This window comes from Dichomitus squalens (genome assembly GCF_000275845.1).
Source record: "Dichomitus squalens LYAD-421 SS1 unplaced genomic scaffold DICSQscaffold_38, whole genome shotgun sequence".
Lineage (NCBI taxonomy): Eukaryota > Fungi > Basidiomycota > Agaricomycetes > Polyporales > Polyporaceae > Dichomitus > Dichomitus squalens.
In genome coordinates, this window is record NW_006766920.1 from 235,440 (window position 1) to 249,824 (window position 14,385).

General features: G+C 52.1%; 1 protein-coding gene across 1 annotated transcript; it reads left to right on the top strand.

The window, feature by feature from the left end:
• The first annotated feature begins 3,089 nt into the window (after nt 1-3,089).
• DICSQDRAFT_182504 (uncharacterized protein) lies at nt 3,090-10,888 on the top strand. The gene is made up of 34 exons (XM_007368690.1): nt 3,090-3,252; nt 3,304-3,542; nt 3,602-3,727; nt 3,773-4,104; nt 4,172-4,280; nt 4,338-4,373; nt 4,425-4,437; nt 4,496-4,604; nt 4,662-4,794; nt 4,846-4,890; nt 4,942-4,954; nt 5,010-5,052; nt 5,116-5,181; nt 5,243-5,540; nt 5,603-5,682; nt 5,735-5,829; nt 5,894-5,917; nt 5,973-6,153; nt 6,223-6,267; nt 6,329-6,372; nt 6,997-7,078; nt 7,134-7,170; nt 7,236-7,358; nt 7,425-7,508; nt 7,562-8,079; nt 8,142-8,499; nt 8,560-8,785; nt 9,191-9,236; nt 9,308-9,712; nt 9,772-10,040; nt 10,093-10,156; nt 10,215-10,234; nt 10,307-10,400; nt 10,454-10,888. Exons 1-34 carry the CDS (start codon nt 3,114-3,116, stop codon nt 10,791-10,793), a joined length of 4,836 nt encoding a protein of 1,611 aa, XP_007368752.1. The 5' UTR covers nt 3,090-3,113; the 3' UTR covers nt 10,794-10,888.
• Nucleotides 10,889-14,385: the final 3,497 nt, after the last annotated feature.

Consider the following 14,385-nt stretch of genomic DNA (forward strand, 5'->3'; position numbering starts at 1 on the left):
GCACTCCTCGTGCTCGCGTTCATTCTCGCCGGCTTGCTTCTCGCGTTCTAGTTTATCAAGAATCTAGCATAGCGCGGGCGCGCACAGAACGCGTCAGCCACTCAGACCTGGGCCACATCTAGAGTGCGGATGGAGAGGGGGACAGACCTCCTTGACGATGGTGTTGGTGTTGGTGGTCTTGAACGCCTTCTAGAGCTCTTTGCTCTTGAAAATTTGGGCTATAGAGACTTTGACGAAGACATTGGGGATATGGAAGACGTCATCCGCGTCGGCCACGAAGCGGCTCAGTGATTTCTTAATCTTGACCTTGTAACGCGCGATCTAGGCACCGCGTTGACGCTGCGCGCACAGCGGATACACGATGAGATCCTAGTCGCGGCATCTGTCAGGCGTTTGCAGAATGAGCGAAGAAGATCATCACAGTGTATCTAGCTGGGGAGTTGTTAGATGACCATTCGGATCGGTTATGAAGAGGGTGTTGCAATACCGTCGAGTATGTGAGATAGAGCGCTCAATCAGTAAGCATTCAGTGAGAGTGTGACTCGTGCGTAAGACAATCTTCTTCGAGAGCGCGAGTACGAGTCCTTGGAGGCTTGCGCGCAGGCAGAGCACGTAGCGCGAGGCGTAGTAGGGCTATAAGGTAGCGGAGAAGCGTCGGGGATGGCGTAGGTGGAAGATCGATGCCCGTCTTCCTGGTGCTATTACCCACCCACTCAGTACCATATTCCATCACAGAATGTGTGAGAGTGTCAGAACGAGACGGGCTATGGAGAGACAGACTAGCAGACTTGCAACTCGCCAACGTTGAAGTCGGGAAGGCCGACACGTACGGTTTCCATGTTTGGACTACTGTCCTCTTTGAGTGCGCGGCCCGCGGTGGCCAATCACATGCTCGCCGCGCGTGTGCTCGATTCGAACTTCGCCAAGTGCGCGGTCCTTCAAGTTCTCTCTGTTGCGCTGACCGTGCTTCCCCCTACTGGTTTGCTCTTCTGGCTCTCCAATTGTCCTTCTACAATGACTCCTGGATTTCTCACTATATCAAGCGTCTCTGCAGTGATTCGTGCTAAAGAGCCCAAGACATGGGTGTTGCGGAGTCTCTGGCAGGCTGGCTGAGGGGACCCATCAGCGATCTTTCGGAAGGTGCGTTAAATTCACCGTTGGATACCTCCATTGCAATTGTGTTTTCTGGGAATTGCATTATGCGCTTCAGGGACTCGGTATGAAAGTTTTCGGCTCGGGCTTTTCGTGTGCAACGTGAGCCTACCCTTCATCTCAGCTTCATATGATTTACGTGTGCCGACTATGGATGCTTGAACTAAGCTTCTCCTTGTTACCTCCATCATACATGCCACAATTCCCGCAGGACACCTCGCCGTGCGGTCGTTGCTGCTCTCAGCGCAGCCGCATTCAAGCCCACAATCCCGTCAAACACTCCCGCCTCCCATTCACACCCTCTCGCAGCCTTCGCCAGGCTCGTATGCTGTCCTCAGGGTCTTGCTCAGCTGTCTGCGCCTGGAGCTGCAGGAGGCTTACCTCACAAGCGACTGTCGATTCAACGCGTTTTGCGCCCGTTTCCCCCTATCGTCTCCCCTTGCCCGACCAAGCTCTCGACTGTCGACACCTGCGAATCATCCGTCGAAGCTCTCTGACCGTCGAGTCTTCATATCAAATACAAGGTGCATTCATACATGTCCAGTGGGGCGTCCGTTTAGGCTCAATGTGTGGTCCGTCAGCGTGCTCCTATCAGTTCACCCTTGTAGACACATTCTGGTCAGTACATCCTTCGTCATCGTCTCACTCTGCATCAACTTGAACATTGCCTCCGGACATCAACAAGACTGGCGACCTTGTACGATCGCTCGACGAAGCGCGTTCTCGCCGCCCAGACCGCCATTGATATCACCTCATCCACGATGGCATCGACTCCCTTACTGGTGTGAGTTTGCCCCTGATGAACGCGTCGCACCGTGCCGGCAGAAGCATACACGCATTTCAAAACCTTCACTCTCCCTTGGTCGTTATCGAGCGCGTCGTTGGCATCAAGGCGGCCACAACTCCTCATGGTGGCATACCAGACCGACATGTCGGCGGAGGACGTCTTGACTCAGCGGAGCACGTACGGGAGCACGAAGTAGGCGAACTAGGATAGGAGGAAGAAGGACTCTGCCACTAGGTCAGTTCGTTCAAGAAGACCACCAGTGAGTGCGTGCCCGGGGCTCGCTGTCTGTGATTTCGGCTCCGGAGTTGCAGTCTTGGGTCTCTTGCATCTAGGTAGCGTACCCGTACATGTCGATTTTCTTGCACTGTCGAAATTTGCGGTTGCGTAGTATACTATGCACGTACGCTGCGTCGGGCCAAAGAGGCGTACTGACGAACCGGGAGTGGAAGGCAAGCTCTTGCGGCACATTGGGCGCCTGTACGCACAAGGCAATTTGCACAAGGTTTGCAGCTTGCCCCCTTCGCTGGCCAACAGGCACCGCAGCACGTGAGCTTCGGTGGCCAAGCTCATACTATGTTTTGAGGAATATCGTGCTACAGAGCCCCACGTCGCGCGAGCGGTGGTCTCTTACGTTAGGTATGAAGTACTGTTGGCAGGATCTGAAACTTTTCGGTGTCTACCATCACCCCGACCGTCGCCGACTGTGACTAGGGAGACGCACTCTAGCATGCTAGTATTGTCTTCTAATCTCTTCATGTTCCGAGTGGAATTGCCTAGAATCCCGTCTGCGCTTCTCATGATTTGCATGATTTGCACCTGATGATCGCTCGCTGACATGCACGCCGGGGCACGAGGCTTACCAGCTAGACCTTTTACTAGGACTTCCCCTCCCCGAATAATTGAAGTACGCTTCGTCTTCATTCAGACGTTCATACGCGCACTAGGATGGGACCCTAGTATCTGCGGCGAGAGACAGATAATGCTTCATACGATCTGAGACAGGAACAAGGTATGGATAACTCGGAGCGCTGTGACGTCTTGGACGCGTGGCGACGTCTACCGCAGCACAGTTGCTCTGGTTCCACGCTCGTAAGTGTGTATACACGAAGGATTTTTGACTTGTGCACCGATCCGCCTCGTCCAGACTTTACGAAAATCCTGTCTTCTTCTCTCAATGTCTCACTCAACGACTGCGGACATGATATCGGACGTCCACGACATCGAAAATGCATTGTACAACTCATTCTCAGACCTCGAGAGCGTTATCGGCCGTTTGATGGGGAGCCATGGGAGGGCAGAGAGCGCGTTAGCAAGTGAGTAACTCATCATCGATTCTCTTACAATCGCTGAAAATTTTTGTGCAGCCTTGAACGATGCGACCTTCTCCACCTTTACAAGAGAAATCTACGCCCGGTTTCCGAAGACGGCTCGTCAGTTCGTCGGGAGTCTATCATCGTTTCTGCTCTCAAGCCTCGCCACTGCCCTGACCGACGTCAGCCAGCAAGGAAAGCTCGGGAAGTCTCGCGATTCGAACGAGTGCTGGAAGGCCGTCGTCCTCGCTCGGCCAGCACTTGCTGAGATAGCGTCGCTGTCCGACAACAGTGTAAGTTGATTATCTGATAGATCATATATGTACCTCTAAAGAACACTGAAACATACCAGAGATGGAGCCAGGCCGATATCCGGGTCAAGCCGTTTGTAGACCTCGGCGTGGACCCTCCCTCAAACCCTCAAGAGCTCTTCGCCTTGGAGACCCAGATCCTCCGTGATCAAGAAGGTATACTTAAGGTACAATTTCCCCTCCCTAATGAGGACGCTTCTGACTTCTCATAGCATTTCTTCTCGCTACTGCGAGGTCCCGCCCGGGACGACATCATCGCGCGATGGCACGCTCTGGCCGAGATGGAGACTGTCGTGGACTCCGCGCGTCCGGAGTCCTCTGGCTCCGACGAGACTGCCACGCCCGAAGCCCCACCGGAGTCTCAAACACCCATCAACGCCCACCCTGCCCTGGACGTTCTCCCTTTGAAGGCAGCCTTCTACGAGGATCATGTGAAGGGCTTTGGAGAATGGGAGGTATTCATCACCGACAACGCCAACTCCGACTTCCGCAAGCTGCGAAAGAAGTCTCCAGAGCTACTTCGTGTCGTCATGAAGAAAATTAGGTATGTACAGACCTTATATCGTTCTTTCATGCGACCTTTCTTCATCTCTCCGTGTGCTGCACCTCAGGGACCTCTCGCGAGGTCACTTCTCCCCGGATAACCAGATCCTCATTTCCGACACCGAAAATTCCGTTCCCATCTTCAAGGCGAAGATGACTGGTGTCTCCCGGCTGGTAGTGAGTCACAGGCATACATACATATATGTACTTGTCATAGCTGACTGTCCGTCGTAGTATCAAGTAGACTGCGTAAAGGATCTCGTTTCCGATGTGAGTATCACAGTGACTTAACTCAGAAACATCCTCATATACAATATACAGTCAGAATTCCAAGGCACGCGCGAGGCGTATTTTTCATCGTACGCATCGTGACTCATGATAGGCATATATAGCACTCCGCATTTTTGGAGTATACAATCACGCTGAGCTCAAACACAAGGGGAATTTCTGGGTAGAGCTGAGCCGAGACCTAGGACGGAAGGGAAAAGAATATCGTGACCGGTAGATCATGGGATTGCAGGTTGATATTCTGGACAGGTCTTGACACCAGGCATGTAGATGTCGAGCCCGTAGTCAACCCACGAGGACCGCAAGAGACGTGTTCTCACCGGTCAAATTTTGGTTGCAGAGCGAAGAGGCCAACAAAGGCGAAGATGAGCCCCTGCCACTAGCAAGTCTCAAGGACGTGGATGTGCGAGAATTTTCGTCCAGTTCTCATAGCTGACACTCAAGTAAACCACAGTACTCCGAGGTTCTATCGATGCATAGGTCTGTCACACTATCCAAGGTAAGAGAAACCTTTCTTGATTCACGCTATTGGCTGATATTCCTTCTCTAGGGCCTATTCAACAGTAGGTCCTCCGCTAGTTCACTCGCATGTGCGCGATTCAATCCTATGCAATCTAGGTTTCCTCGTCGACAGAGACATCAGGTTCATGTTCCGACCTTCGTCTGTATCTAACTCCATTTGTCCTTCGTAGGATTTTCTCTGACCTCATATCACTGTTGCTAGGACGAAGGAGATCGAGATTATCGAGCATCCTCACTCATGCTATGTGATAGGTCGCTCTGGCACGGGGTGAGGCGCAACGTTGCTAAACAATACATATGTTTAAATTGGCCCCAAATTTTCGATACAGGAAGACCTTATCCATGATGTACAAGATAGTATCTAGAGAGCGGGGCTGGGCTAGCATATCCGCGGAGCTTCCGAAGCCTCGTCAACTGTTCGTCACTCGCTCGCGCATGCTCGCAGCTGAAGTGCAGCGTACCGTTGATCATTTTTTGGAGTCGTTCAAGCTTGCAGATTTGACCCAGCAAGAGCTACTGGACATATGGAGAAGACAGGTCGACCCGATGGATGAAATTCGACCCCTTCCGAGGAAATGGAGCGACCTTGACGATGAGCATTTCCCCATGTGTATCAGCTTTGACCAGGTTTGTTGGTTCGGTCTGTTTATCCTTGAGAGATGCTTGAGCTGAGCACTTCGGTGTGATAGCTGCGCGATATGCTAGAAGCGGACTTTGCTGCCTGTGACCCCTCTATGGCCACGACTATAGGAGAGTTGGGCGAGGATATGTGAGTTTACTCCACACTCTCGTAACACCATTCTCACAATAGAAGGGGGCAGTGATTTCGAAGAACATGCTGCGTCGTTTGTTTCTTGGAAGAGATTCGCTACGGCATATTGGGATCATCTGCCGCAACATTTGACTAGAGGATTGGGTAAGTAACTTCAACTCGACGTGGGGCAGAGTATATGGACTCATCTGATATCGGTTAGATCCAGTCTCCGTATTCGGAGAGATTATGGGTATATTACTATGGCTGATAGCTCCTGCGGATACTACTGATGACCGCTATCGTAGGTGTTCTGAAGGGCTCAGAGGGGACGATCGATACACCTCATGGCAATCTTGACCGCGAGGCATACTTGGGTCTAAGCCCACGACATTCGACCTTCGTGTCCATCCGGAACCAGATCTACGATATCCTGCAGCGGTACAACTTACTCAAGCGACGTCGACATGAGTATGATGATGCAGATAGGTGTGTGAATGACCAGATATACATGTTTCGCCCTAGTCTCACCTTCACAAGGACGCATCGATTGCTTAGGCTTATCAACGCGCACACGCTTCCCGGGAGACCTGTGAACTTCTTGTAGATGATTGTTCATCGAGAGAGCAGTGGCTGAATCTCTGACGTGCGGGACTCTCCTTAGGTTCAATGATGAGGCCCAAGACAACCTCATCATTGATATGCTGCGTAGGTTCTCAGCTTCCGTGAACCTACGCTATACATGCATTTAGCACATTTATTCAGTGCTGCGGAAGCTCTGTGACAATCCCAATGGACTATTCTGGGCTGGCGATACAGCACAGACAATCGCCATTGGTAGCTCATTCAAGTTTAGTGAGCTTACAGCAATGATGTATCGGGTCGAAGTGAGGTGCTTCCCGTATGTTTACTATTGAGGGCTAACTGTGAACCCGATCCCAGAAACGTACATATGATAAATCACAATCGCTTATCCCACCTCGCACCTTTCACCTACCAGTGAACTACAGGTCGCATGCTGGTATCACCGACTGTGCTCAAGTTGTCGTGGACATTGTCACCGCGCTATGGCCTGCATCCATTGACAGGCTGAGTTCAGATCGAGGGTGGAGGGAGGGCCCTAAGCCGCTGTTTGTCCGAGGCTCGGACATCTACAGTCTGTTTTCTCGACAGGACAAGATGGGAGCGAGGTATAGTGCTGTTTAGTAATGTTGACCGGACTTCTACTGACGCTTAGGAAGGGAAAGACTCGACAAGCTAGGGTCTGAACAATGTACGTATACTCTGGTTCCTATGTTCACCATGATTTCACCTGTCTCTTGCCTTGGTCAGGCATCATCGTTCGTGACGATGCCTCTCGAAAGAGGTTGTTCAAAGCACTATTCTCGCAGGGAGTACAGGTTGGTCTAGTCATGTGAGTTACACGAGGGCACGGATTGTGTCTAGGATGCCAAGCTAACTTTGTATAGGACTGTATATGAGAGCAAGGGTCTAGAGTTCGATGATGTAAGTGCTTATGTCGGAATTCAATGTCGCTTTAACTCATCGTTGACATACTGGCTTCTTACCAGGTCTTCATCTGGCACTTCTTCGACAGCACAGATCCAAGCGAGAGGGAATGGAGCGTCATATGTGATCTGTTCCTGGGACGTTTGACGCGATCACTGCACCGATCTGTGGATGAGTACCGCCATGTCTGTCGAGAGGCAAGTGCGTTGGTCGCTCAGTTCTTACACGTGTCTCAGTCACTTTGCTTGCAGCTCAAATCTCTGTATGTTGCGATCACCCGAGCACGTAATCGCCTATTCATAATTGAGGAGTCATCCAAGGGCGATCCCATGCTGGTAGTAGTTGTATTCACTATTTCAAGTAATCTCATTAATGACGGCTGTCACAGGCTGTCTGGCAAAAGCTGGGATTGGTTGACGTCAACGAGGACAATCAACCAATATCTCTTTCCATGAAGACGCCTGAGCCAGAGGAATGGGCTAAACGAGGCAGATCGTTGATGGACAAACAAAACTACGAACAGGCGAAGTACTGCTTTGAACAGGCCGGGTTTAGGCGAGAGGGAGATATCGCTCAGGCATACCTTGATCAGGAAGCTGCAGTCACTGTCGAGCAGTTCCGCAAGGCTGCACAGTCGTTCAAGTCTTGTGCGGACTTGTGCTTTGGTGTGGCTGAACATGAACAGCTTCTCATCGCGTCGGCCATTTGTTACAGCCGTGCTGGAGCATTCGCCGAGAGCGCAGCGTTGTACTACACTGCTCGTGCGTACACAAGATGCGCGCAGCAGTACATCAAGGCTTCAATGATGGATGAAGCTCGGCAAGTTATTCTCCGGCACCGGAATGAGATCAATGCATACGTCTTGAGGAAGGTCTGTGTGCATTTCCTGGACTCAGGGGAGCAAGAGTGCGTGTTGTAATTTGTATTTCCAACGTCAGCTGAGAATTTGACATACATCCTCTTGATAGGAAGGCTGCAGAGTTATTTCCCGATCTCGACACATTCTCTGAATTCATTCGGTCTCACAACCTCATCGGTCATCTCGCGACATATCTCGAGTCCCTAGGGCTTCTTGAAAAAGCTGCAGAAGTCCGTCTCGAGCTGAACCAGGTGGATAAGGCGATTGCGCTCTTCCTTCGCGATGAAAGTCATGGTTCGGTCGCACGGGGAACTAACAGGCTCCTTGACGAACTTTGGCGGCTCCGGACCATGGGGCAACCAGAGAACAAGTACTCCAATGTTCCCGACGTGCTGATTGACCTCGTGTCCTACCGAAAGTCACTTACCGGCCTACGGTACAGGGATTATGAGCGCGACAACAACGAGGTAACATGCAAAGTTCAATGGCGAGATCTACCATCCACTGACAATGAGTTAATGTGACAGACTCACATGTTTTCGTCCATCATATCCCGCCAGGCAGCGGATCTCATGCAAACCGGAGTGAAGCTTTTCTCAGTGGGCAATCAAACCAATGCTGCACTGCTTTCACTGGACTACGCCTTCGCATTTTTGCTTGAAGATGCTTCACTGGAGCCGAGCGTGCTCGTCGACTCTCCTGAGTTTTTCCCAGCCTTCTGCACCTACGCCACTCTTCTCAAGTCTCATCACCGTGACGCACACCTATGTCGCTTACTCGGTATTCGCCGCAGTCCCACGAACACATTAGGTTCCTACAGCCTTCTTACGGGAACGTTGTTGTGCCAAGCCTCACGCGAAATGAAGGACCTTGATTGTCAAGCTATACCTGGGGAAGGTGGACTTGTCATCACCGCAACGTCTCTGTCTCGAGTCATACGGGAGACTCTCGATGGTCGCCTACATGCACGCGTCTCCCTGGTCAACAATGTTTGCAAGAGGCTTGCGATTCTACAACCCTGCATATCATACTGCTTGTCGGGGCTTTGTTTGGGACTGGAGAATTCCACCTGCCGCTGGACGCATCAAGCCGGATCACATTCTCTGAACGTCTCCGGACTTCATCTTCGCATTCGTGTCTTATGTCAAAACATCATAGCTTATGGGACCTTGGACGCTAATGATGACGCGATTTGGAGGGAGCGGTATGTGTTCTACTCACACGATTCTCGGAGAGTGGTGTCAAACTTACATTCGGTCGTTATCGTTCCTGTAGAACGTACTGGATGTATGCGCTCTCCAGTTCGCTCCATATCCCCTTCTTTTCCCTGGGCACACCCTCGATGTTCCACCGCTCGCTCGTCCCCGAGTTCTCAGACGCCGCGCGCGTCATACGTTCGTGGATTATCGACATCCTGTACTTTGCCTTCACGCCTGCTTCGACTCACTGGATCTCGACTGGAGCGCTTCGGATAGACTTGATACCCTGCGCCGCTCTGCTAGGGTATATTCTAGATAAGCTTGAAGATCACCCACGGTCTCCGCAATCCCGCGTTGTCCCAATTCCCCTGGAGCTGTGGTATGGCAAGTTGTACTCTCAGCACCTCCAGCAGCTCGGAGACTACGCTTCGAGGAACGAGCCTTCGCACTTCCAGATGCCTGGTGCTTTGTTGTATCTACAGTGCGGTTTATCTCTCCAATCTGACGTAATGCGGCAGAGAACTCACTGATGCCCTCTAGATTCCTGCTCGAGGGAGGCGGTGGATCTTTTGGACGTGAGGCCGTCATAAGCTATATCACAGAGGGGCTTTCCACCGCGATCGTTCTCGCCAACCGCGGTAGAAAAGACAAGCCCTTGCACAATGTCATACTAGTGCGCCGTTGGGTCATCAATCTTGCGGATCTGTGGAGTTCTGCGAAGCCGCCGACGCATCACCACAACGAGCACGTACAGAAATTTATCAAGCTGTTCCCAGCGCTTCTGGGGAGTCTTTGCGCCGTTCCGGATGGTAAGTCGCTAGCTGCGAGTCTGGCAGAATGGACTGACATATATCGAAATAGGTGCTTCCATCCGCAGGGTCCTTCGTCCTTTGTCGAATGATATCCTTTCCTACGTATCCAGCGTGTGAGTGATTTTGTTGCTCTTACCGAAGTCTATCACATGTAACGTTAATGGTTCCAAGTGTCAAGGCACTTACTTTGGGTAAGCCCGACACCGTCAAAGCAGAGTTAGCCATTTTCTCAAGCTCATATTGCATGCTTTACTTCGATTCAGTGGGACATTGGCTCAAACATACAGAAGAAGAGAGATTAGAGATGGTCGGCTATGTGACCAACATTCCGGTGCACTATCGTCCGCCTCACTTGCGGTTAGTCAATTTCTTTGCGTTCGATTGGCAACTCACCATATCTGGGCCCCCAGGAGGTTGTCCGCAGGGTCGCGTTGGACGCACCTCAGGGAAGCCATCTGGTGGCTGAGCCCTCCCGCTCTGCCTCGCATGGACCAGCTCGTCCACATACAGAACAGCTCTTTAGCAGATACGGACCCTATGCGCACCCCGGGATTCGTAGTCCGGGTCGCGTACGACAGGTTGGGTAATCTGGAGTCGCAGCTCACCGTTCCCCAACCAACGAGACAAACAGCTCCCTTCCCAGCGACATGGTTCCTCCCAAGGCGCCATCCTCTCGATGGAGAGAAGGTCGTAGTGCCGTCCCATATCGCACCGTGCCTCCTCGGACACCTCTGGCCGCAGGAGGTGTAATGTGATTGAGGGTTGCCGTTAATACCTTTGTCGTGATCTCCAAGGCTCGCTCCCGTTACTCGTCCTGTCAAAACGCCCGATATCAGCTATCGTCGTCTTTTCCCTTAGTACAACATGCTTGTATGCTCTTGTCCTGCTGTATCCTTACTCTCGTTGTCGCTTGTATCTACCGTCTCCCGTGAAGCTCCGTGATGTTATCTAGGTACTCTCCGTGTAAAGTTGAGCCTGATAGTTTCGCAATTTTGAATAGATCCTTCTACCCACCATGACAGCAAGTAGTGTTGTACGAGGACGTACAGAGTACTCCGGAGTTGAATGCCGAGAGTCGGCGTCAGGTGATCCCGCGCCGGAAGGAGGACAGATCGTGCTCGCATTCTTTTTTTTCTAGTTGCACCTCGCCGTTCTATACGCGGGGAAGAGAACGTGACGGCCTCTCAGAACTGGACAAGACCTAGAGCGTGGATGGAGAGAGACACACCTCCCTGATGGTGTGGTGTCCGTGGTCTTGAACGCTTTCTGGAGCTGGTTGGTTTTGGCGGGCTCGCCTTTTGAAAAGTCTATGGAGACGGTGGTAATCTGGAGGACGTTATCGATATCGACCATGACATGGCTTCGCCATTCCTGGTCCTTGGTCCTGTAACGTGCGATCTGGGCACCGTGTTGGCGCAGCGCGGACCGCGGATACATGATGAGCGGCACCTGTCAAGCGTCTTCATAATGAGCGAAGAGGATGATCACAGTGGGTATAGCTAGAAGGTTGCTGAATGACCATTCGGATCGGTTATGAAGAGTGTGTTGCAGTAACGAGTATGCGAGACAGAGCGCTCAACCAGTGAGGATTAAGTGAAAGTGTGAGTCGTGTGAATATGTGTATACATCAAAATTTCCTTCGAGAACGCGAGGAAGAGTCCGTCGATGCTTGCACGCAGAAAGAGCACATAGCGCGAGGCGTAGGGCTACGAGGTAACGGAGTAGCGTCGGGGGTGGCCTAGGTGGAAGATCGATGTCCATTTTCCTCGTCCTGGTTCCCGCCCGCTCGGTACCCTATCCCATCACAGAAGGTGTAAGAGTGCCAGGAAGAGACGACGGGCTATGGAGAGACAAACTAATACTTAGCAGACTTGAAACTCGCCAACGTTGGCAACCGAGTCGGCAAGGCCGACACGTGCGATTTCCATATTTGGACTACTGCGCTCTCCCAGTCCCGCTCTCCGACTCTCGCCCTCTCCTCGCAATCGGCTGCCTTTTCTGTGCCCTGCGATACTGCTATTCCCTCTGCTTCATAGTTGGCACAGTCCGCACCAGATCTCAGCAAATTGCTCTAAACAGAGATTACTCCAGGGCGCGGGAAGATGTCAAGATGTCAGGTCGCAAGTGACTGAGGAGCGGTTTTGCTCAAGGTGTGTCTCCCTCGAGACGGTGTGACACCTTTCCCCGCATTCGCCTTGTTATGGACTCGTTTGCTAGAGAACAGGTCGCTTGGGTCTGTGATGTTCACCTTGTGTCCGTTACAACGGTCGGTGGCATTCTCTTCGTGGAGCGCGGGTTTCCTAGTGAGTATTGTGACTTCTTAGCAGGCCCCTTCTCCTTACTTCTTTCTCCTCCCTTTTCCCACTCGTTCGATTGCCTGTGTTCCCCTCTTAACCATATTTAAGACGTCTGTACTTAACCTGTTGAGCGACGACGTTCAGTATATCCACAGACGACGCCCATCAGATGAAGGGTTGGTCCCATTAAAGGCTGGACCTCGTTGGACCATTCTGTTTTCCTTCACGTTCTCTTTCTGGCGTATCGTGGGACGCCTGACTTTTACGTCCAAGTCCATGTCTGTGGTGGGTGGCCTCAGACTATCACGGTGTGCTACGCTACGGTGTTTGTTGGTACATATGATCATGATTCTTATGCAGTCGAATTTTCATCATCATACCTCTCCTATCACGCATAACGTCCGTGGAAAGTACGGTAAGAGAAATTATCACCGGGGCCATCGACACGTAGCACATGGTATCCCATCGCAAATCCATCGTAATTGGAGCCAGTGTAGGGTCATCACCTGCTTTGTCGTCCCATCGCAAAATCCTTCGGGAGGTTTGATAGGACGGTGTTATATGCTAATCCCATTCGTTGTACAGGGTTCGGCTGGCGTGAGATAATGATGGGACGCGGAGAGACATGGATGGCTCAGTGTGGTCCAGGTCACGATGTCTCTACGATGGGACACGTTGCCCTATAGTTCAATGCTAGTGCCCTCGGTGCCTAGCTCCGGTGTGGAGTTGCGGGACCGCGAGGTAGCATCTAGCGCCCATCTGGACGCCCGGCAGCTTACTTGCAACTTGCTTCTGCCAGCAGCGCTTTTGGACTACCGCAGCACACCCACCAGTCCGGTCCGTGTCAGCTTCACGCCAAAGTTCCCAAGGACCCACAGTGCGTGTACGTGCACAATGGCGCCCCAATACTTTCGTCCGTCGCAGCGGATAATCGCTTGTGTCTCGTAGCCAACTCGTATAGAGGTGATCACAAATGGCTTTGCCATAGTGGACGCAAACATTCGTGTCTCGCGAATTGCATTGCAGACAAGCCTGGAACATGGCGCTTCCTTACCATCGATCCCAAGTCAAACCTTGTGCTGTAAGGCCCCGAATACTTTCCCATCCTGGACGCCTCGTTGCCATTGTCATTAATATAGGAACCGCACATGTCACTCAAAAGCATACGCGTTGTGTTCGTGTTCGTTCCCCAACCCTCCCCGATACTACCCACTCACCTTGTCCACAATCTGGCACTCTCCCATGGCCCCAATTCTTCGCGTCAAAACCAAAAAGTCTGCAAGCAACGGCCGCGCTGTCGGCCAAGAATGTGTCGAGCTATTGAATTCGACGCTCTTAGTCGATGACATTGCGATAGAAAATGCGATGTGTCACTTCGAGCTCCTACTCTCAGATCCAGGGATTGACAAAGACGAGCTTCTCGCTGCCCTCGAGTCGGTCCCTCAACTGCTTGAATTTGTCCTTTCTCGTATGTTCCCCTTCCCACTCTCACAATGCATCGACTCATCCGTTCCGTAGACTCCACCGATCATGCATTTGTGCTCCTACACGACACCATCTTGGAAAGGTTTCCCACTAAACCCGAAATGTTTGAGTCGTCTTTGGTCTCTCGCCTCCTCGAACGCTTCTCCCTCTCGCTTCTTTTCTTGCCGTACCAGTCCACAAGCAGCACTCCAACGTGGCTAACGGACCACCGAAGATCCGTCCAACTCAGCCGCCCTGTCCTCCATGCAATCGCTGGACTGTCGCTCACTGAGGAGGTGATCGATGACGGAGAGACCTCTCCTTCGTCTCCGACGACTCGACGCACCCAGCGCAACCGCTGGCAGCAGTCCCGCCGGGACAGCCGTGCGTCCGCGCGCTCTGTCCGTTCCCCCATCGTCGAATCTAAGCCTTTCACTGACTATGGAGTCGACGTCCCGACTTCTGCCGCCGAGTCTGCGCAGCTGTGCACCAACGTGCTCGAGCAGCAGAAGTCGATCCTCAAAGTACGTAATCTGAATCGTAGGAATCCTAGCAACGCCGTTGACGTTTTCGGGAAGGAA

Coding starts and splice junctions, on each gene's coding strand:
- DICSQDRAFT_182504 (XM_007368690.1), top strand. CDS start 3,114: ATGTCTCACTCAACGACTGCGGACATGATATCGGACGTCCACGACATC. Junction 7,509..7,561: donor CCAAGGGCGATCCCATGCTG/GTAGTAGTTGTA, acceptor CGGCTGTCACAG/GCTGTCTGGCAAAAGCTGGG. Junction 10,235..10,306: donor TGTCAAGGCACTTACTTTGG/GTAAGCCCGACA, acceptor ACTTCGATTCAG/TGGGACATTGGCTCAAACAT.